This window comes from Typopeltis vanoorti, chromosome 7, assembly GCF_054136105.1.
Source record: "Typopeltis vanoorti isolate ZY-2024b chromosome 7, IOZ_Tvanoo_1.0, whole genome shotgun sequence".
Taxonomy (NCBI): domain Eukaryota; kingdom Metazoa; phylum Arthropoda; class Arachnida; order Uropygi; family Thelyphonidae; genus Typopeltis; species Typopeltis vanoorti.
Genome location: NC_143555.1, coordinates 131,632,387 through 131,654,045, shown reverse-complemented (window position 1 = coordinate 131,654,045; position 21,659 = coordinate 131,632,387). Strand labels below are relative to the sequence as shown.

The 21,659-nt window shown below is 35.1% G+C and overlaps 1 protein-coding gene across 3 annotated transcripts in view; it reads right to left on the bottom strand.

Moving 5' to 3' along the window:
• LOC150105073 (uncharacterized) overlaps nucleotides 1–21,659 on the bottom strand; it is a 162,282-nt gene that overhangs the window by 27,408 nt on the left and 113,215 nt on the right. For all 3 annotated transcript variants that reach the window (XM_090396130.1, XM_090396131.1, XM_090396129.1), the window contains exons 8-9: nucleotides 20,093–20,206; nucleotides 11,970–12,097 (exon numbers count right to left, since the gene is read on the bottom strand). In XM_090396130.1, the coding sequence (XP_090252256.1) occupies nucleotides 11,970–12,097; nucleotides 20,093–20,206 (242 nt within the window). The remainder of the gene's footprint in view (nucleotides 1–11,969; nucleotides 12,098–20,092; nucleotides 20,207–21,659) is intronic.

The window sequence follows — 21,659 nt, the reverse complement described above, 5'->3', positions numbered from 1 at the left end:
TGCATTAGCAGAGCTAATCTCAGGTGGTATGGTCACTTAAATAGAATGGGAGAGGAAAGATTAGCAAAACAAGTGTTCTCTGCCAGGTTGGCAGGAAAACGACCCAAAGGAAGACCAAGATATAGGTGGATTGATACGGTACAAAGTGCGTTAGACGATAGAAATATAAGATCTGATAATGCTGGAGTCTTGACAAGTAACAGACTGATTTGGAGGAAAATTGTAGATAGGAAGTTAGTAATGATGTAAATTTTTCATGTAGTACTGTCATATCCTGTACACCCCTTGAGGGTACATGGCAGGAATTTGATGATGATGATGAGGTTTCCACAAAATTATTTGTCTTATTGATTCCATTTATTGTTCTTTGTTACACAGACCAAACATTGGAGGGAAAAATTGGTAGAGCCCTGGTTCTATTATTCCTTAGATAACCTATGTATGTGTTCGTAAACCATTCTAAAATTGGTTCAAATTCATTGTTTAGATTATATTTGGTCATTCAAACATATAATTATAATGTTGGAGGTTGAATGGATTTTTTACAACACTCAGAAAGGATTAAAAAGAATTTAATACTTCCTATATTTCGTCCTAGTCACTAGGACATCTACGGGGATTACAAAAATAACTAATGTAACATAACACAAATATCATACAATACTAAGCTCAACCACATGGGTGACACTAAAGTTCTATCTAGGTGGAGAAGCCTCTAAGGGCGGTTGTAGGTGGCCTGGAATATAAAGTAGGATCTCTGGTGATGAGCGTTTCCCAAATTTTTGGAAGCTTAATGCAACTGTATTTATTAAGATTTGGCTGCTGCTGCTTCCAAGAATAGTCTCTCTTTCTTGAATTTGCTGTGATGGAGCATGGTGGTTTTCTTCCATGATATTCTGTGGGTGGTGTCCAAGACATGGTCAGCCAAGCCTGAATGACCATAGTTGTGTTTACGGATGTAAGACTTGTGTTCCTCTAGGCGGATGGATGCTGATCTGCCTGTCTGTCCAAAGTACGCCAGTTTACAGGAACAGGGTACTTTGTAAACTCCAGGCAGAGAGAGAGGAGGGAGCTGATCTTTCGTAGAACGGATAAGGGTAGCAAGTTTGCGGTGGGGCTTATATGCTGTGTGTAGGTTGTACTTTTTTAGAATCTTGGCTATTTTTTCGGATGTATAGGAAGTATTAAATTCTTTTTAATCCTTTCTGAGTGTTGTAAAAAATCCATTAAACCTCCAACATTATGTCTTCACAGCACTTAAGCCTCTATACATGGAAACATATAATTAAATTGTAACATATATTGATCTTTAATTGACCATGATTTACAAACATCTAATACCAGCAAGTTTCGCCGACTGGGCTGAGTGGCTAGTACAGAGAAAATGGAGTAACACTATTGTATAAATTAAACATTAAAACAGAATGCGTAACATTACACGCATGTGGTTGTGGTCTAAACTATATAGGACAGACATCGAGAAGTCTCAAAAAACCAAAAAAAAGAACATATAGGAGATGTTAATAACAATAGACAACTCAGGTCCAGCCCATCATTTTGCGATTATGAACCATACCATTGATTTGGATAGCAGCTCCACGCGTTATCTAGAAGGTTTCCGTCGTAGAAATTTCAAAGAAGCCATTGTAGTCCTCCGTTCTGGAGAAAATCTTAACAGAAACCAGGGAATGATAATAGCTGACATATGGAAAACCTTAATGAGATCACTCAGCCTGCCAGAATTTAATTTTGCTCAAAACTACAGAACATGCTCTTATAACAGTGACTAACACAACACGCTCCATGTGTAATGTTACACGTTCTGTTTTAATTTCTTTTAATTTTAAAAAGTTTCTTTTAATTAATATTCCAAGTGTACGTTGCAAATTCCTTAAATAATTTAATAGTCATGTGTTACCAACGTATAAGCCTTTCTACAAGAAGTTTTGTTTTAATGTTTAATTTATACGATAGTGTTACTCCATTTTCTCCGTACTAGCCACGCTGAGTTTTTTCTCTTACCTTATAAGCCCTGAAGAAGCCAGACACCCCAGTCTGCGAAACTTGTCGGTATTAGATGTTTATCAATCATGGTCAATTAAAAATCAATATATATTACAATTTAATTGGGTTCTAATTCACTGGATAAATGATTCTCAAGTTTAGAAATAACATAAATAATATCTCATTCTGGAACGAAAGCAAGTGAAGTTATCACTTTTGAATTTAAAAAGAATTGCACATCAGAATTGTATCTGGTTAAAAGATTGCATGAAGCTAAATGCTTAAGATTTTGCACGAATCAAAAAAGCAACCATTTATGTTAGCTTGAGAAAATACTATACGTAAAGCTTGATGAATGGCAATTTCATAATTGACATTTATATTTTTGGGATCAAGTAATGGCCACATTTCACGTATCATATAAACACTTGTAGCATTTCCAGAACTGCTACAAGTGTGTTCCTGTTTTTCAGAAATTAATGATCTATCACTGACACTTGTCCAGATTCTACCTTTGCATCCTTTGTTTTTACTTTCACGTTGCCAAAATTGAATCGAACCTTTCTTATTAATCTCGTCTTTATCATAAAGATACCCATTCCAAGCATATTTTTCCTTGTCTCTTTGACTTAATATTCTTGAATTATCCATTTCTGAAGAATAGAAGCAAGAAATATACATATAAAAATAAAAAAAAGTTTTCACTATTGATATAATTAAGAATTTTTTCAGTACTATTTTTCACTTGTTGAGACACAAATAAAAGTTTCATAATAATAATTGTACTTAGCAATTTGTTTCATTTAACAGATAATCAAGAGTTTAAAATTTATTTAAATTAATTTAGATGTTACATATAAATATGCCAAGTGCTTAAAAAACAATAGCATATGATTAAGATTATAAATTTTAAATACATACTTTTTTATTTACTTACAGTTGCTCTTTGCAAGTTGTAAATGTAACATTGACACAAATATTGGAAACAATGTAATAAAAAACTAGTCTTGATTGTTTAATGAAAGTCAAAATATCTTACGAATGCTTATTGAACTAAATAACAGCACAAAAGATAAATTCCCAAAGAACGCAATGAAGCTTAGAAATACTTCTAACTCATTTTTGAAAATGATTCACTCTCATACACTTATTTTAGATTCATGTTAAGTTCTTCAAAAACAAATTCTTATTTAAAACCAGTTCTTCGAAAGCAAACAATAGGGAAAATATAAGAGAATATTTACATGGTATTTCATTTAACTATAACATGAATTAATAAATTTAATGAACTTAAATTGTTCATATTTGGTCTAATGTATTAAAATTAAGAACTTTTATTGCTAAAAGACCATACAATTTAATGATAAAAAATACAAAGAGCCAACAAGTTTCACTAGCCACTGTCTAGCATTTTCAAGGCTATACTGGTGTGAAAACAAATGCATCAAGTTACATGAAAAACATACACTTTAGTAACTGCTAGGCCGTTACATTTGATAATTAGTGTTTGATGGCGAGCATGCGTTCAAATGCTTCAGTCAGAATCTGGTACATGACCACGTGTTGTGTAGTTTTTCGCATATTGTAGTTCTGTTAAATTGAGAGAATTGATGAGATTTTTCCACGTCTTTAAGAATAGCACCTTGATTTCTATTTAAATTATTGCCTGTGCGTAGCACCACAGCTGCTTCTTTGAAAGTTCTGTGTCTGTAGTCATTCTCGATGTAAGGCATAGAATTTTTTATTTCTATGTATTTTTTATCATTAAATCGTATGGTCTTTTAATAGGGGGTGCTTAAGGGTCAAAGCTGTATAACTGAGAGGAGACCTCCACATAGCCTTTAAAGGAATGCGGAGAACCGACCAGGGCTTCTGACCTAATGTCCAATCCTCACCTTCTCGTGGTGCACCCTGTTGGGTATCTACTTTGATACTGAACGAACGAGGATGGGCTGGCAATTTGGGATTTAGCCGACCAAATTGTATTCTTATTGGTTAAACCAAAATAAAAAATGATGGTACAACATGACAAAATTTCATGCCGGCTGGGGCGTCGCCCTGTTAAACAAGGCCCCCGTTGTTTTCGCCAGGGAACCAGGGCGAACAGCGAAAAGTCAGCTACTGGAACAAATCTGAAAACAAACCCCAACTCAACATCACCAGAGTTAAAGATCGGTACTATCAACGTAAGAAGCCTGAATGGCAAAGAAATGGAGCTAGCTGAGGAATTAGATAAGTACCAGATCGACATAATAGGGGTGACTGAAACAAAAAAGACCAAAACTGGTGAGATCTTTCTGAGCAATAAATACAAAATGTTATATTCAGGCAATAACAATCAAGGAAAAGAAGGAGTAGCCATAGTATTCAACACAAAATACGAGGCTAATCTTCTTGAATGGCAGTCAGTCTCAAGTAGAGTAATGTGGGCAAATATGAGAATGGGGAACTGGACAATGAGACTTATTTGTGCCTATGGTCCCACAGAAGGTTCTACTAAGGTAGAAGTGGAGGAATTTTTTGAGGCTTTAGAAAAAGCAACTGACACAATGAAAAAGGAAAAGTTGGTCCTTGTTGGGGATCTAAATAGTAGAGTAGGAAATGATTGTGAGACATACAAAAATATTTTGGGAAAATTTGGAGAAAAGAGCAAAGCTAATAATAATGGCAAATATCTGTTGGGTTTCTGCTCAGGACATGGACTGGTTATTACTAACACCATGTTCCAACATAAAAATGTGCACAAATTCACATGGAGAGAAGAGGCTAGGAATAAGAAAAGTCTCATTGACTATGTTATTGTTGATAGTGATGTTTTCTCCCTGGTGCAGGACACCAGAGTGTACAGAGGATTTGAAATTGGAAGTGATCACTATTTAGTCTTGAGCAGGATAAAATTGAATTTCATATTGAAAAGAATAACATGTAAGAAAGTTTTAAAGCGAATAAAAGTTGAGCAGCTCTCAGATGTAAACTGTAGACTAAAATACAGAAATATTATTGAAAAGAAAATGAAAGAATTTGAGAACAGGAATCAAACCTTGGAGATTCAGTGGCAAACTCTGAAGGAAACATTGATTGATTCTGCCAGAGAGGCATGTGGTGAGGTTGTGTGCAAAGATAAAAAAATCAGAACTCCCTGGTGGACACAGGAAGTTAAAGAGGCAGTGAAGGAAAAGAAGAAAGCATATCAAAAGTTCCTGGCAAATAAGTCAGCTTTTACTCTTACAGAATACAGAGACAAATGTAAGAAAGCTAAACAGTGTGTAAAACTAGCTAAACAAAAGTCATGGGAGGACTTTGGCAAGAATATAGAAAATAAATATCAAGAAGGTGGCAAAATATTCTGGAGGTTGTTGAAGAAGCTTAGGAATGGAGGAAAGAGTGCTGTAAAAGGAATTAGAGATGATAAAGGTGAAATGAAAACAGGAGAAAAAGATATCCTTGAAGTATGGAGTAATTACTTTGAAAAACTGCTAAATGAAACAAGCAGTGATGACAGCACAGTGATAAAAAACACTGACCAGGCATGCAGTCAGGAATACATATCTATACTTGAAGTAGAAAAAGCCATCAAAGGCTTGAAATGTGGAAAGGCAGCAGGAGTAGATGATATTCGACCAGAAATGCTGAAGTATGGTGGTATAAGAGTCTTACAGTGGTTGCACTGCATAGTTCAGAAAGCCTGGACAGAGGGACGAATTCCCGATGATTGGAGTAGAGCTCTCATAGTACCCATATATAAAAAGGGAAATAAAACTGAATGTGAAAATTACAGAGGTATTTCCCTACTGAGTGTTCCTGGCAAGATCTATGCAAGTATACTTGAGAAACGGTTGAGAAGAATTGTGGAAGAAAAGCTTGGTGAAGAACAAGCTGGATTCAGACCAAATAGAGGCTGTCAGGATCAGATCTTCACTTTACGACAAATAGTCGAGAAAGCATGGGAATATAACAAAGATCTCTATTTAAGTTTTGTCGATTTGGAAAAGGCATATGACAAGGTACCAAGAGAGAATCTATTCAATACGCTGCAGTTATATGGTGTCAATGGGGCATTATATCAAGCAATACTTAGTCTTTATTTGAGTTGTGAGTCAGCAGTTAGAATTGAAGGAAGTACAGGAAGATGGTTTAATGTTAAATCTGGTGTGAGACAAGGATGTACATTATCCCCTCTGTTATTCATTATCTATATGGATCACATTATGAAGGAATGTGGTATTAAACCTGATATCAAAATTGGAGATGTTAATGTCAGCTCTTTGCTTTATGCGGATGATGTTATACTTCTAAATAAATCCGCTACAAGTCTGCAAGATTCTCTGACTAAATTGAATAGCTGTTGTAATAGATATGGTATGAAGGTCAGCAATAAAAAGACAAAGACAATGAAAATAGGCAGAATCATTGAAAATGTCAACTGTGTTGTGAATGGAGAACCTGTGGAACAAGTAAAACATTTCAGCTACTTAGGCACAATTTTTACTGAAGATGGTAAACTAAATATAGAAATAGACAACAGAATCAGCAAAGCTGGTATCGTGGGAAGTCAATTGAATAAATTCATATGGAATAAGAAAGAAATTAGTCAGAACACTAAATTAGCTGTATACAAGACTGTGTTCAAACCAATTTTAACTTATGGATCTGAGAGCTGGGTCAGAAGTAAAACACTTGACCAAAGACTAGAGACCGCAGATATGAGAGTCCTGAGAAAGATTAGAAGCGTGAACAGATGGCATCAATGGCAATATCATATTAAAAATGAGGATATTAGGAAAGAACTTGACATTGTCAGCATCCAGGAATGCGTTAGCAGAGCTAATCTCAGATGGTATGGTCACTTAAATAGAATGGGAGAGGAAAGATTAGCAAAACAAGTGTTCTCTGCCAGGTTGGCAGGAAAACGACCCAGAGGAAGACCAAGATATAGGTGGATTGATACGGTACAAAGTGCCTTAGACGATAGAAATATAAGATCTGATAATGTTGGCGTCTTGACAAGTAACAGACTGATTTGGAGGAAAATTGTAGATAGGAAGTTAGTAATGATGTAATTTTTTCATGTAGTACTGTCATATCCTGTACACCCCTTGAGGGTACATGGCAGGAATTTGATGATGATGATGATGATGATGGTCTTTTAATAAAATTTAAATTAAAAATTTTGTTTTGAATTTCATATACTTTTTTTAATGTATATATGTAACATGTGTAAATATGTTTGTTAATTACAAAATATTAATAAATTAATTAAAAAACTATTTTTTCTTCATTTTAATACTGTTCAATTATACCTTTCCATTTTTAAATCATTTTCAGACCACTTTTTTTAACCATCTCTTTCTTAAATATCCTACAAATTTTGATATATGATATAAACGAAAATATTTATTAACTAGCTGACTCATTTTTTGCATGGGAAATTTCAATATAACTTCTATACAATTTTGTAATTCTACACAATAAAAATAAACTTAATTATAAGCAAGATTTTTCAAATTTTATGTTTAGACCGTTCTTTTAACTTGTTTCTCAAAAATATTATTTAAATTTACCGGGTAGTAGATCAACCCCCCCCCCCCCAAGTCATGCTATGCTGCCTCACCGTGTCAGCGGGGTGGGCCCTGGGCGGGATGGGCGAAGCACATCGGGAGTATCATTACTCCTGGTAGGGCCTCCCAAGGCGTGCAGGCCATCCCACTATGCCCAGCTAAATGCTAGCAGGCGAAGACAGAAGAAGAGATTGGCACCATCTGTCTTAATTTACTGCCCATTAGACATTCATGGTGAAGGATTTAACACAGCACACCATGCCGGCTCGGACGTCGCCCGGTTCAACAAGGTCCGCGTTTCCATTTGGCAGCAGCTCCAGGAGTGGCAATTCAAAGTTAGCGACTGGCGCTTCCACTATCACTGACAAAAATAATGGAAAAACTGGATCCAGATTCAGACTCTGCAACCATTTAATGACCGGAACTTGGAATATTAGGACTCTACTACAATCAGGTCAACTCAAATTACTACAACACGAAATAAAAAGATATAAATTGACTGTTATGGGACTTTGTGAAATTCGATGGTCCAAAACCGGAGAGCTAACAACAGATGAAGGACATTTGCTTTTTTACTCTGGATGTGACTGCAGTGGAAAGGAAGGTGTCGGGTTTTTGATACACAAATCATCACAAAATTCTGTCATGGAATTCAACCCTATTAATAGCAGAATTGCTCTAGTCCGCCTGAGAGGAAAACCACTCAATATCACCATCATACAGGTCTATGCCCCAACCACAGATCAGGAGGACTCTGAAGTAGAGGAGTTTTATGGTCAACTTAATGTAACAATCACCAGAGTGATTGTTGCTACATTAAGTTGACCATAATTGCATTAAGTACAATAGAAAGGACCTTTTAATTGTACAGGGTGATTGGAATGCCAAAATTGGAACAGACATCGGCAAGGATTATCTCCCATTTGTGGTATTGACAACAAAATCATGCATTATTAAATCTCTTTATTCCTCATCTGATATGAGAATTGAAATTAAAAATTACAGCAGTGAATCGTTCCGGGCAGAACGGGGGGTGGGGGTAAGACAGGGATGCATCTTGTCCCCTCTTTTTAATTGTTTTCTGGAATATGTCATAGATGAAGCTTTTTATGAATATGACACTGGAATAGTAGTTGGCAGACTAAGAATAAATAACTTACGTTTCGCTGACGATATTGACCTTCTGGCAGAAAGTGAAGAAGAATTACAAGAGATAACCAGCTGTGTTTTCGGAGCATTAAAAAAATATGGATTATACATAAACCTACAAAAAACAAAAACAATGATAACCTCAAAATCAGACATTGAATTCTTAAAGATACAAATTGGCAATAAGCAAATTGAGAATGTAAAGAAGTTCACTTATCTAGGAAGCACGTTGAGTCAAGATGGTCGTTCAAAAACCGACATTAAATACCAAATTGCTAAGGCAACTGTGGCCCTACAGAAGTTAAAACCATTGTAGGGAGATAACAGAATAGCAATCACAACCAGACTAAGACTAATTGACACCTTGGTGAATTCTATCCTCTTGTATGGTTGTGAGGCCTGGACTTTATTGAGGGAAGATGAGAGGAGACTCCTGTCTTTCGAAATGAAAACTTACAGAAGACTTTTGAGAATATCCCTATACCACTCACGAAACCAATGAAAATGTTTGAAACTGATTGACTCAATAGATGGGAGAAAAAGGGAAAATATTCTGACAGTCATCAGAAGAAGACAGATGAAATGGTTTGGACATGTGGAGAGGGCTAATGGCATTCCAAAGCAAACCCTAGAAGGAATCGTTCCGGGATCAAGGGTTAGGGGCCGACCTAGATTAAAATGGACTGATAACATCAAAAAATGGAAAAATTCCTCCCTTTCTCAACTGACATCAAGAACAAGAGACCGAGATGACTGGAGGAGACTAGCAAAGAGTATCACCTACCAGCCATGAATGACCCAACGGTTCATTTAGGACTATGGGAGAAGAAGATCAAAATAAAAATTTTATTTGCATTGCATATTTGATATATTATTTTGTCACCCAGATGTCCAGAACCCACTTGGCTATCGTCCAGTTGTCCATAGTCCAATGACCATCGCCTAGTTGACCGTGTACCCAATGCTGACAGTTGCTTGCCTATACAGAAACCACTGATTTCTGCTTTCTCCAAACCTTTAGATGGCATGTGCCTAGCTCTCACCATTGAGATTTTCAGGGTTTTTGATCATGTTTGGCTTCCAGATCTGCTTTCTTTGCAAACTGCTTTGCTTCAGCCTACCTACATCTTCTGTAATGATTGCCAGCTTTCTCTCTCGGGTTGTTCACCAAATGTCATGTTGACACTCTTAAGAGTTTTGCCATGAAGGAGTGACTCAAGGCTCCAGTTCTCCTATACATAAACAACCTAATCTCAATCATCACTAATTCTATCCACAGCTTTGGCAAAGACAGTATGCAAAACTCATAATTTTTTGACAAATCATGCACTTCTCAGACATCCCAAGATCATCTGCAACCATCGATCTCCATATACCATCCTGAAGTGGAGCAATATTAATCTGGTCACTCTCAGTGCCACAAAATGCAGTATTGCCTTTTCTCTCAGAAAAGGGATCTCAGCTCACCTTCCTTTATACTCAGTAACACACAAATCACCAGGCAGTATGACCCCCCCCCCTTCCCTCCCTTAGTGGCATTTACCTCCAGCCTCTCTTGGCATAAACACACCACCACATCAACTATTTCCATAGCCTCTAAAAAAACTAAGCTTTTTTTTTCCCTGTTCAAGAAGCCATTTTGCATTCCACCCAACTACTAACCCTATATAAATCCCAAATCCACCCATACATAAAATACAGTTCACACACACTAAAACCTCCTTAAAAATGTCTTGATGCTATCCAGAGGAAAGCAATTTGACTCATAGATGACTCTTCCCTCACAACTCACTTCAGCCTATCTCACAGATGCAATTTTCAATTCTATGTTTCTTCTACAGGTACTTCCGTGGTCACTGCTCCAGTGAACTGGCAAATATCATTCCTCCACTTTCTGTTGGGCCTGTTAAAAGAAGAGTAACATCTGATCAACATCCCTTTTCAGTATAACTGCAAACACATTGAACCTGCTTCTCTTCCTCATAACATGTTTCCCAACTTCAACCCCATTTTGAAGAAAAATATCAAGATTTTTCTTTCTTAAACTTTAGGCCACTATCTAATCACTGCTGTGATTAGATAGTGGCCTAATCACAACACTGAATTAACCAGTGGCTGTGAGTTTGGTTTTCCTCCAGATGTACAAAGGGTGAATGCATTTAAGGCATGGTATGATGAATTACATGACAGTGGGATATATATATATAGAGAGAGAGAGAGACTGCAGTAGCAAGTCTCCTTAACTGTTAAAATACTGTTGAAACTATTCAGAGTTGAATTTTTGATTATCAACAATTCTATGTTTTTTTGTGAAACTCAATGATGCCACAAATTGATATTATTCAAAAAAAGTCAATCAAATGGTAACGATTTCATAAAACTCTAATAAGTGTATGAAAGTTAAAGTCGTGTTTAAGACAATCAACTAATTTTGGGCATATGCACTGAAGACATATTTCTGCATTCTAAATGATCCAAATCTGATTTTAAAAATACAGTTTCCTTGAATTTCATCCAAACCACACAGAAGTATTAATATTAATTCGAATCATTTTGCCAATAAAACTGATCTACTTAGATCGGTAAAAACAGGAACTGAACTGTATTAACAGTCTTATGTATATATATATATATCATATCTAAAATTTTATTAAATTCCATTAGCCAAAATGACATTATTAGAACATATCCTGAGACATGTTGTCCCTTTGTGCTTGTCCAACTGAAACAAAAATTGGAACAAAATCCACTCAGCCAAGTACAGAATTGACTTACACACACACAAATAGATGAAATAAATTTTATACATTTACACATTTTACAAAACACCTAATGAAGAAAAGAACTTGACATTTTTCAGAATCTGACCCAAGAATATGTGAGCAAAGGTAATTTAAGCTGGCATGATTGCTTAAATAGAATGTGAGAGGAAGGAACCATTATCAATACAAGCATTTGATGGCAGGAAAAGACTAATATCTAGGCAGATTAACACAGCAGTGCTTAGAGAACAAAATCAATTTCTCGCAATGAATCTTAATAAATAAAACTAATCTGGAAAAAAACTATTGACAGAAGTACATAACTATGCAGAAAAATCAAGTGCAGACATTGAGGGGCTTATGATTTATGAAATGATTTTTGGTACTTTTTTTTTTTTTATATATCTTAACACATTTTCAAGTGAAATGTAGAACTAAAATTAAGATATGTTAAAAAAAAATCGTTTTTCATAAAGCATTTTAAACAACAACTCACTTTGCTGAGTAATGCTGCTACACTGAAGGCACTCCCATGTATTTTTAGAAACAGTTTTCTGCATGCAAGCCACATGGCATCCTTGTGAACCACAACAATGACAAAGCAAAAGTCTCCAAGAACTGCACCTGTAAATAAAATGCCTGTGAAGGTGGAGTTGTATTTCATATATAATTATCTGCAGTAGAAAAAATATACTACTTGGTAACGGGAATGATCCCAGTGATGGCCAAATCATATGTTTATTTTTTAAATGTCCTTATTGGGAAAGTATTCCTCTTTGAATACTCTACCAATATATTTCTGACCAAGCACTAAGGTATGTGGTTTTTCAAAAGGTGGCCAATTATTGCAATCGGTAGATATTTTCACCCCCAGCAAAAGATCTTGCCCAAGAGTACTGGACATTATCACAATGTTTTATTATTATACAGAAACCTCTATGGAACTTAAAGACTTATCTTAGGAAGAAAACAATGACTATTATTCACATAATACATCTTTCCTTAAAAACATTTGCTGACAAAGCAATCATGACCACCTCTGGCAGCCCATTCCACTCGTTCATCGCTCTTCTGTTATATATTGGTAAATTTTTTTGTCATGTATCTTATAAAACCCTTTATATTAGTTATCTTTTAAACACACACACACACAAATTAAATCATAAGCTTTTACCACATCTAGCCCAATTAAAATTCACTCTCATTTCAGCACCAATGTTGTTCATCATGTTAAAGCATCACTGTTGAGCAGAGTCATTTGCTTATAGCAAAACATATCAATTTTAATAAAGTTTTTAACATAATGTTCTCAAAGCTTGTTGACAGAGACCACATCATAAATAATGATGAGAAACTGTTCTCTGGTTATACATATATTTCTTCCTTGTTGTATATTTTAAAGTGGCTATTAATATCTCATTCTAGTTTTCAGCCTTATTTAGATGACAGTAAACTGGAACAAGATTAATAATAATAACATCATCGATTTCCTGATATGCATCCTGAAGGGATATTCAAACTACTATAACAGCACTGCATAATTAAGATTATATTTATATTTCTATCGTCTAAGGCACTTTGTACCGTATCCATCCACCTATATCTCGGTCTTCCTCAGGGTTGTTTTCCTGCCAACCTGGCAGAGAACACTTGTTTTGCTAATCTTTCTTCACCCATTCTGTTTAAGTGACCATACCACCTGAGATTAGCTCTGCTAATGCATTCCTGGATGTTGACAATGTCAAGTTCTTTCCTAATATCCTCGTTTTTAATATGATATTGCCATTGATGCCATCTGTTCACATCTATAATCTTTCTCAGGACTCTCATATCTGCGGTCTCTAGTCTTTGGTCAAGTGTTTTACTTCTGACTCAGCTCTCGGATCCATAAGTTAAAACTGGTTTGAACACTGTCTATACGGCTAATTTAGTTTTCCGACTAATTTCTCTCTTATTCCATATGAATTTATTCAATTAACTTCCTACCATACCAGCTTTGCTGATTCCGTTGTCTATTTCTATATTTAATTTACCATCTTCAGTAAAAATCGTGCCTAAGTAGCTGAAATGTTTCACTTGTTCCACAGGTTCTCCATTCACAACACAGTTGACATTTTCAATGATTCTGCCTATTTTCATTGTCTTTGTCTTTTTATTGCTGACCTTCATACCATATCTATTACAACAGCGATTCAATTTAGTCAGAGAATCTTGCAGACTTGTAGCGGATTTATTTAGAAGTATAACATCATCCGCATAAAGCAAAGAGCTGACATTAACATCTTCAATTTTGATATCATGTTTAATACCACTTTCCTTCATAATGTGATCCATATAGATGACGAATAACAGAGGGGATAATGTACATCCTTGTCTCACACCAGATTTAACATTAAACCATCTTCCTGTACGTCCTTCAATTCTAACTGCTGACTTACAACTTAAATAAAGACTAAGTATTGCTTGATATAATGCCCTATGGACACCATATAACTGTAGCGTATTGAATAGCTTCTCTCTTGGCACCTTGTCATATGCCTTTTCCAAATTGACAAAACTTAAACAGATCTCTGTTATATTCCCATGATTTCTCGACTATTTATCGTAAAGTTAAAATCTGATCCTGACAGCCTCTATTTGGCCTGAATCCAGCTTGTTCTTTACCAAGCTTTTCTTCCACAATTCTTCTCAACCGTTTCTAAAGTATACTTACATAGATCTTGCCAAGAACACTCAGTAGAGAAATACCTCTGTAATTCTCACATTCAGTTTTATTTCCCTTTTTATATATGGGTACTATGGAGCTCTACTCCAATCATTGGGAATTCGTCTGTCTGTCCAGGCTTTCTGAACTATGCAGTGCAGCCACTGTAAGACTCTTATACCACCATACTTCAGCATTTCTGGTCGAATATCATCTACTCCTGCTGCCTTTCCACATTTCAAGCCTTTGATGGCTTTTTCTACTTCAAGTATGGATATGTATTCCTGACTGCATGCCTGGTCAGTGTTTTTTACCACTGTGCTGTCACCACTGCTTGTTTCATTTAGCAGTTTTTCAAAGTAATTACTCCATATTTCAAGGATATCTTTTTCTCCCGTTTTCATGTCACCTTTATCATCTCTAACTCCTTTTACAGCACTCTTTCCTCCATTTCTAAGCTTCTTCAACAACCTCTAGAATATTTTGCCACCTTCTTGATATTTATTTTCTATATACTTGCCAAAGTCCTCCATGACTTTTGTTTAGCTAGTTTTACACAGTGTTTAGCATTCTTGCATTTGTCTCTATATTCTCTAAGAGCACAAGCTGACTTATTTGACAGGAACTTTTGATATGCTTTCTTCTTTTCCTTCACTGCCTCTTTAACTTCCTGTGTCCACCAGGGAGTTCTGATTTTTTTATCCTTACAGACAACTTCACCACATGCCTCTTTGGCAGAATCAATCAACGTGTATCCATATCTTACCTCTGATTTGACATCAAATAACTTTTCTGTATAATATTCCATTTATTCCACATAATTGTAGTGTTTTGTAAAGCTTTTTTATGGGCACCATGTCATATCCCTTTTCCAGCTCTATAAGACTTCTCAACTATTTGCCATAAAGCGAAAATCTGATCTTGATAAGCTCTATTTGGCCTGAATTCAACTTGAACTTGTTTTTCTTCAGGTTTCTCTTCCACAATTTTTCTTAACCTCAAACTTCTATACCTTCATATTTGAACATTTCTGTTCAAACATGAAGGCATAGAAGTTTTGCAGTGGCTATGCTAATTGAGAAGTCCTGATCAGCAGGTTGAATTTCAGATGATTGGAGTAGAATTCTGATAGTTTCCATGTAAGAATTACAGAAGAATTTCTGTGAATGTGAGAATTGCAGAGCAACCTTTTGCCTGGAGAGTGGATATGCTAAACATCAAGTACTGATACCCCCCCCCCCTGGATGAAGAAGAGTTTAAGATATGGAACAGAGTGGGCAAGATGTTTTATTAAAAATATATATTCTTTCTTTCAAAGTTACTGGGTGGTCAGCATTCGTTGTGTAGAATTTATGGAGACAAAAACACGTTAGCACAATTACTTCACTTTCAATTAAGAAAATAACACTCAACATTTAGAACTATATCAAGGTCATCATCAGGAATACATATGTATGGTTATCCAAAAGTTGTGCACATCAAAGATGAAGCCAAGTTGCGACTGTGGTACACAATGTGTTGCAACATTCACCTTAAAAGAGTCTTAGAAAACTCTCTGCACAGACAGGTTTGTTGTAACGCTGCACTCGGAGAGCTACTAAACCACTGGAGTTTTGTCCATACTGCATTCACTCAGTTCAGGAAGAATTGAAGCCACCGGATAAGAAAAAATGTATTGTGTGCTGTAGGTGGTTTCGATCATTTGTTGAAGAAAATAGAGTTCATGAGATGAACAATGTTTTATTCAATGACGAAGCATGGTTCCACCTACGTGGATACATCAATAGCCAAAATAATAGAATTTGATAATCAGAAACTGCTCGTGTTTTTCATGAAATGTCCTTGCATTCTCTGAAAATTGGATTGTAGTGTGGTTCGCAGCATTGCATCATACATCAAATGAAACAATGCAATTTTTGCAAGAGTATTTTGATGACAGACTGATTTCTAAAGGACTTTGGCCCACAAGGTCACCAGATTTCTTCTTATGGGGTTACCTGAAAGGTAAGGTGTATAAAAATAATCCTCACACAATTGATGAACATCACTGAAGCAATCAGAACAGTCGGAATTACTCAAATTTGGTAAAAAAAAAAGAAAAAAGATCATGCCTGAGTTCAAGAATGAGACAGTCATTTTGAACATTTGCTTTAATAATGTTATTTTTACCTTTTAAAGATACGGTTTGTAGCAATTTAGTTCTATAAAGTTTCTCACTAATATTGAAAAATTCAAATTTATTTTATGGTGTGTGCAACTTTTGGTTCACCCCGTATATGAACAAGACAGAAGCTACATGACTAGATGATGAATAAGAGTTGAAATAATGTGCATCCTCGTCTTAAACCCTTATTTTACATTAAAATTCAAAAAATTCTAATAAATACACTACAATATAACTGCTACACTATAAGAGAAATGGATTATCTAAGAGAAGTGTTTGTAAAGAATGGCTACTAAAATCTATAACTGTTGATCACATTCTACATGTACAAGATTCACACCAACATACAACAAAACATGGACTATAAAAGGTGCTGTCACTTTACCATGCATCAAAAAACACAGATAGAGTATATTAAAACAGTAAAAAACCTCTAAATTGCCTTCACACCTATGGAAAAAAATCTCATTGATGCTTAGTCATCCAAACAACTTCATTCACCTCTCCAGAGGCTAGGTGTTCAGAAAATGTTCTGCAAATATGTGTTATGTTGGACAATCAAGACACTGGGAGAAAGGAGCACAAATCAGGCCTGGCATATCATACTAATAAAAAATATCAGGTAATTTTGGAACAAATAAAAAAAATGCTGTATACTGAATTTCATAGGTATATGTGCAAGCTTAAAGCAGCTTCTAGAATGACAAGATGTTCAACACAGTCCAATGAAAATCAGGGCCTTATTCAAACCCAGCTGTTGTCAGCATATAGAAAAGATCTAAAACATACAGAACCAGGTAAGGACAGAAGTTATGCAACATGTGACATTGCGACCTGATATTCATTTTGACAATGATTTCATTAACATCAGTTTATAAACAAGGTGGCCATAATTAAAGTGGAGGTGTTCAGAGCCCTGTAGTGAAAAATGTATTGGATGAAATTGAATGAAACTTTGTGTAAGTACACTCTGGAACATGGGTTTTTTAATTTAAGGAATATAAAAATAGCACAAAATTATGCCACCAGGGGATATATTTGGCACTATAAGTGCATGATATTTGCATAATCTCCTGACAAGTTGGTGGATATAAAGAAGATCAAAACAGATTTGCGTCATTCTGATAAGATCGAAGTGCTATGGATCTCGCCTTACTGGAACGTGTGTTGCTAGTCAAGTTTTACTATCAACAACGTGGTAAAGCTAATGACGTGATTGAGAATTTTGGTGTTAGAAGAATAGGAGAAAAGGATCAATGACAATAACAAATCTTAGAAAAATGATTTTACAATTTTAAAATAGAAGATCTTTAGCAGTAAGGTCAAGATGAGGGTGCAAATGGATTATTCCTAAAAAAAGCTGATGAAGTTGCAACTGCTGTCGTGGAACACGGAATGAATAATGCACAAGGGTCCAACAGTGCTCAGGCAATATCAAGGCAACTGGATATGCTGTATTCAACTGTGTGAAAAATCCTGTATCAAATGCTGAGGTTTTTTTCCCTACAAGATCACCCATACTCAAGCTTTGCTTCGTGGTGATGCAAAACCTTGACTGAAGTTTGCCCTGATGTTCTTAGCTCAAATGGAGGTGGATGATGCATGGTCATCGAAAATCCTGTGGAGTGATGAGGCACATTTTTATCTAAACAATTTATCTCACAATTGCCACATTTGGGCTGTGAATAACCCTCATGTGTTCCATCCCAAGACCCCTTTACATTCACCAAAAGTCATCATCATCAAATTCCTGCCATGTACCTTCAAGGGGTGTACAGGATATGATAGTACTACATGAAAAAAAATTACATCATTACTAATTTCCTATCTACAATTTCCCTCCAAATCAGTCTGTTAGTTGTCAAGACTCCAACATTATCAGATCTTATATTTTTATCGTCTAAGGCACTTTGTACCGTATCAATCCACCTATATCTTGGTCTTCCTCTGGGTCGTTTTGCTGCCAACCTGGCAGAGAACACTTGTTTTGCTAATCTTTCTTCACCCTATCTGCTAATCGTCTTCATTCCAAATTGCTTTAACTTTTTCACTCGAGGTATACAACTGTCAATGCTGTCAACAATTTTTTTTAAGCATCTCCCATGCACTAATGACTTTTCTTCCTTTAAATTCTTTCATCCATTGCACTAGTATGGTTTCACTGCATTGTTTATTATCAATCCATACTTTTTTGAACTTCACGTGACAGGATCAGTGATTTGTACCATCTCTGCTATTAGGTATTGAGAGAGATGCTGAGCAACTTTATTGTTCAGCAGTGAAGATAACTTGACTCTACCATATTCATGCAGGATGGAGCACTACCTAACATTGGATTGTCAGTACAGCGAATGTTACAAAAACACTTCACAGAACACAGAGTGATTACTCATGCATTTGCCACAGCATGGCCAACTCATTTACCTGATCTCAACTCTTGTGACTTTTGGCTGTGGAGCTATCTGAAACAGGCGGTGTATGATGGACATGTTGCTGATTTAGCAAGCTTGAAAGACAGAATAATACAGAGTATAAAGACAGAATAGGCAAATCAATGCAGATCTATTGCATTCCACTGTAGAAAATGTCATTTACAGAATGCAGTTCTCAGAGCATTTGAAAGAATGACATTGAACCACACCTGTAAGTTATACGAACACGAAAATTGATTTGTTCTGTCTCTTCTAGCCATTATTGTTCAATTAATCTCAAATCACGTGCTTAGTACAAAATTTTGCCACCAGTGGACATTTGCTGCTAGTGCAGAATTTTGTACTATTTTTTTATCTTCTATAAATAAAAAACCCATGTTCCAGAGTATACTTACATCAAGTTTGGTTGAATCTTGTCCAATACAATTTTTGCTACAGGGCTCTGATAAGCATAAGCATAATTTAACAAAATCTGTTGAATTATGCTTTTCCACATACAACACATTTCAAAAGAAATTACTGCCTCAAATAACCTTCTCAGATTTTGTAAGGTAGTTTAATGAAATACACCACATTACTATTGATTCCAACTCCTTCCCAATGATATAATCATTCTTTCTTAAGCTTCAGTCTGATTGGGCAATAATGATGGTTCAAACTAAGCTCACCAGCTATTTTTTGTTTATTGCATTGTTTTGTAAATTCAACTTTCTCTTCTCTTTGCTTGGTAGCTATTCTTACCCTAACTAAGCATAGAAAATAGTTATGAAACTTGGCTGAAAAGTTTTCTTAAAATATATCATTTAGTGGAATCTCTATAGCTTAGCTGGAAATAACAATGCACTTCAGATGTAAAAAATCTTTATAAGGTCTTTTAAACTAAAGCTGAGCTAGATAATCTCACACAGAAGTAGCAGAGTTTTCTGATTTCTACAGACTATTGCTTTCATCTTACAAAACATCCATAGCAGACAAGCTATAGGCGCTTTGTAAGATGAAAAACAAAAGTAAAACACAGCTGTTTAGTTGAACAGCCTAAACAGTTAACAGGATTAACAGTCCAGTCAGAGCATTACTTGGACTTATATGAAGCAGATTACTAGGTTGTGACATAACATCAAGCCTAATGTTAAGGCAAAGGTGGCATTCATTGAATACCATTAAGTTAATACCATTCATTAACAGAGATTTCTATTCATTTGTGTAATGATAATGTGCACATTCTGTAAAAGGCATGAGATGGATTTGAGAAATATAGAATTCTAAAAAATATAATTTTACGATTAAGCACCATTCAGAGTAACCATTATTTCACTTACTTATTATTTTCATATTTTCTTCCTTGAGGACAAAAGCATTCTGAAGCATCACATTGTGAATATGTAAAAAGAAGATCATCATATGCATTCTGTTCTAATTCCCATGATGCATCCCTGGAAAATCAATTTTTCTCTATGAAAAAAAAATTATGTTAGGACTGGCCATTTAAAAATTACCTTATTTTTACATTTAAAAGGATGCTCCAATAGCAGATAAATTACAACTTGTCAAGAAAATAGCTTAATGAAAAAAACAGAAAACATGATGATGCATTATAAATTCAATTAAACATAAAAGTATCTAATTCAACTGCAACACAGTAACAACAATTTTTATTCCATGATTATCTAAATAGTGTATAGATCAAAATTTTGAACTTGGGACTCAACAGCTGTGTTTTATGGATTTCCCAGATTTTGAATATTATAATACAACAATTCATCTAACAGCTATAGGTTATTTTTAGAAAGTGGGTAGGGATATAATTAGTATACTAAAATAATAAAATTTCCTTAAATATATTCAACTATGCTCACAATATAACATTAAAAACAAAAGCAACAAATAAAGATAATAAATCCCATAAGAAATTAAATAATGAAAAATGTTCTTAATTCTAATCATTCCAGTAACATAACTTCTAAATTTCATGAAAAATAAATAAAAAACTAAACAAGGGTGTATTTGTTTTAGGTCCCTCATTTCATTTCATATATGGATCCTGCAAGTAAGAGATTGCAAAATCTATAACCCCCCCAGCACCAGATATATGCAAAACACAGATGCTAGATAGAAAATATTAACCAAGGTTAATAAGATGAAAAATCAAGATCAAGGAATCCTTGGAATTATAAACTCATGCAAATGACTCTTATTATAGTGAAATCATAGGAACCACAAGAATCTTTGCCAGGCTTGCTACAATGGAAAACAGCATTTTGCATAGATTTTTTTCAGGCTATTTCTGTAGTTTGTTATAACAGTGCTTAAAATAGAAATTATGTTTTTATTTCGACTAGTTTTGTGAAATACTTTGTTTCACTTCATCAGAAATAACGTGAATACACTAAAAACCAGAAAGCAAGTAATAGCAGTTAACTTCTCCAGTGAAAAATATTCCATAAACTTTAAAACAATGGAAAGCATGCATGTTGTTCAGGAAGGTGACAAAAGCTTCTAATTGTGTAATAGTATGGGCCAGATGATAAAAATATTGTCAACAAATCTTTATCAAATTTTTGGTTATGTCTCTTGAGGAGGGCTATTTTTTCAAAATCCATGAGTAGGTCAGTTAACATAAGAGAAAGGGGAGAGTCCATTGCTGGTCTTTCTGTTAAAAAAAAAAAAAAAAAGGCTCAAATTAGAAAAAAGTACTACTAATACACTGTTTAGAGAGGACTTGTGTGTCTGGTGGGAAGATGTCTTGAAATGATTGTATGGTTTCTATTCTTGGAACATTAGTGAAAAAGATTTACCATGTCCAGACTTACAATTATCAGCAGAAGCCAATGTGATGGCTTTGATATTTTCTACATAAAAGGATGTTTTCCTGATATAAGGTTTCAG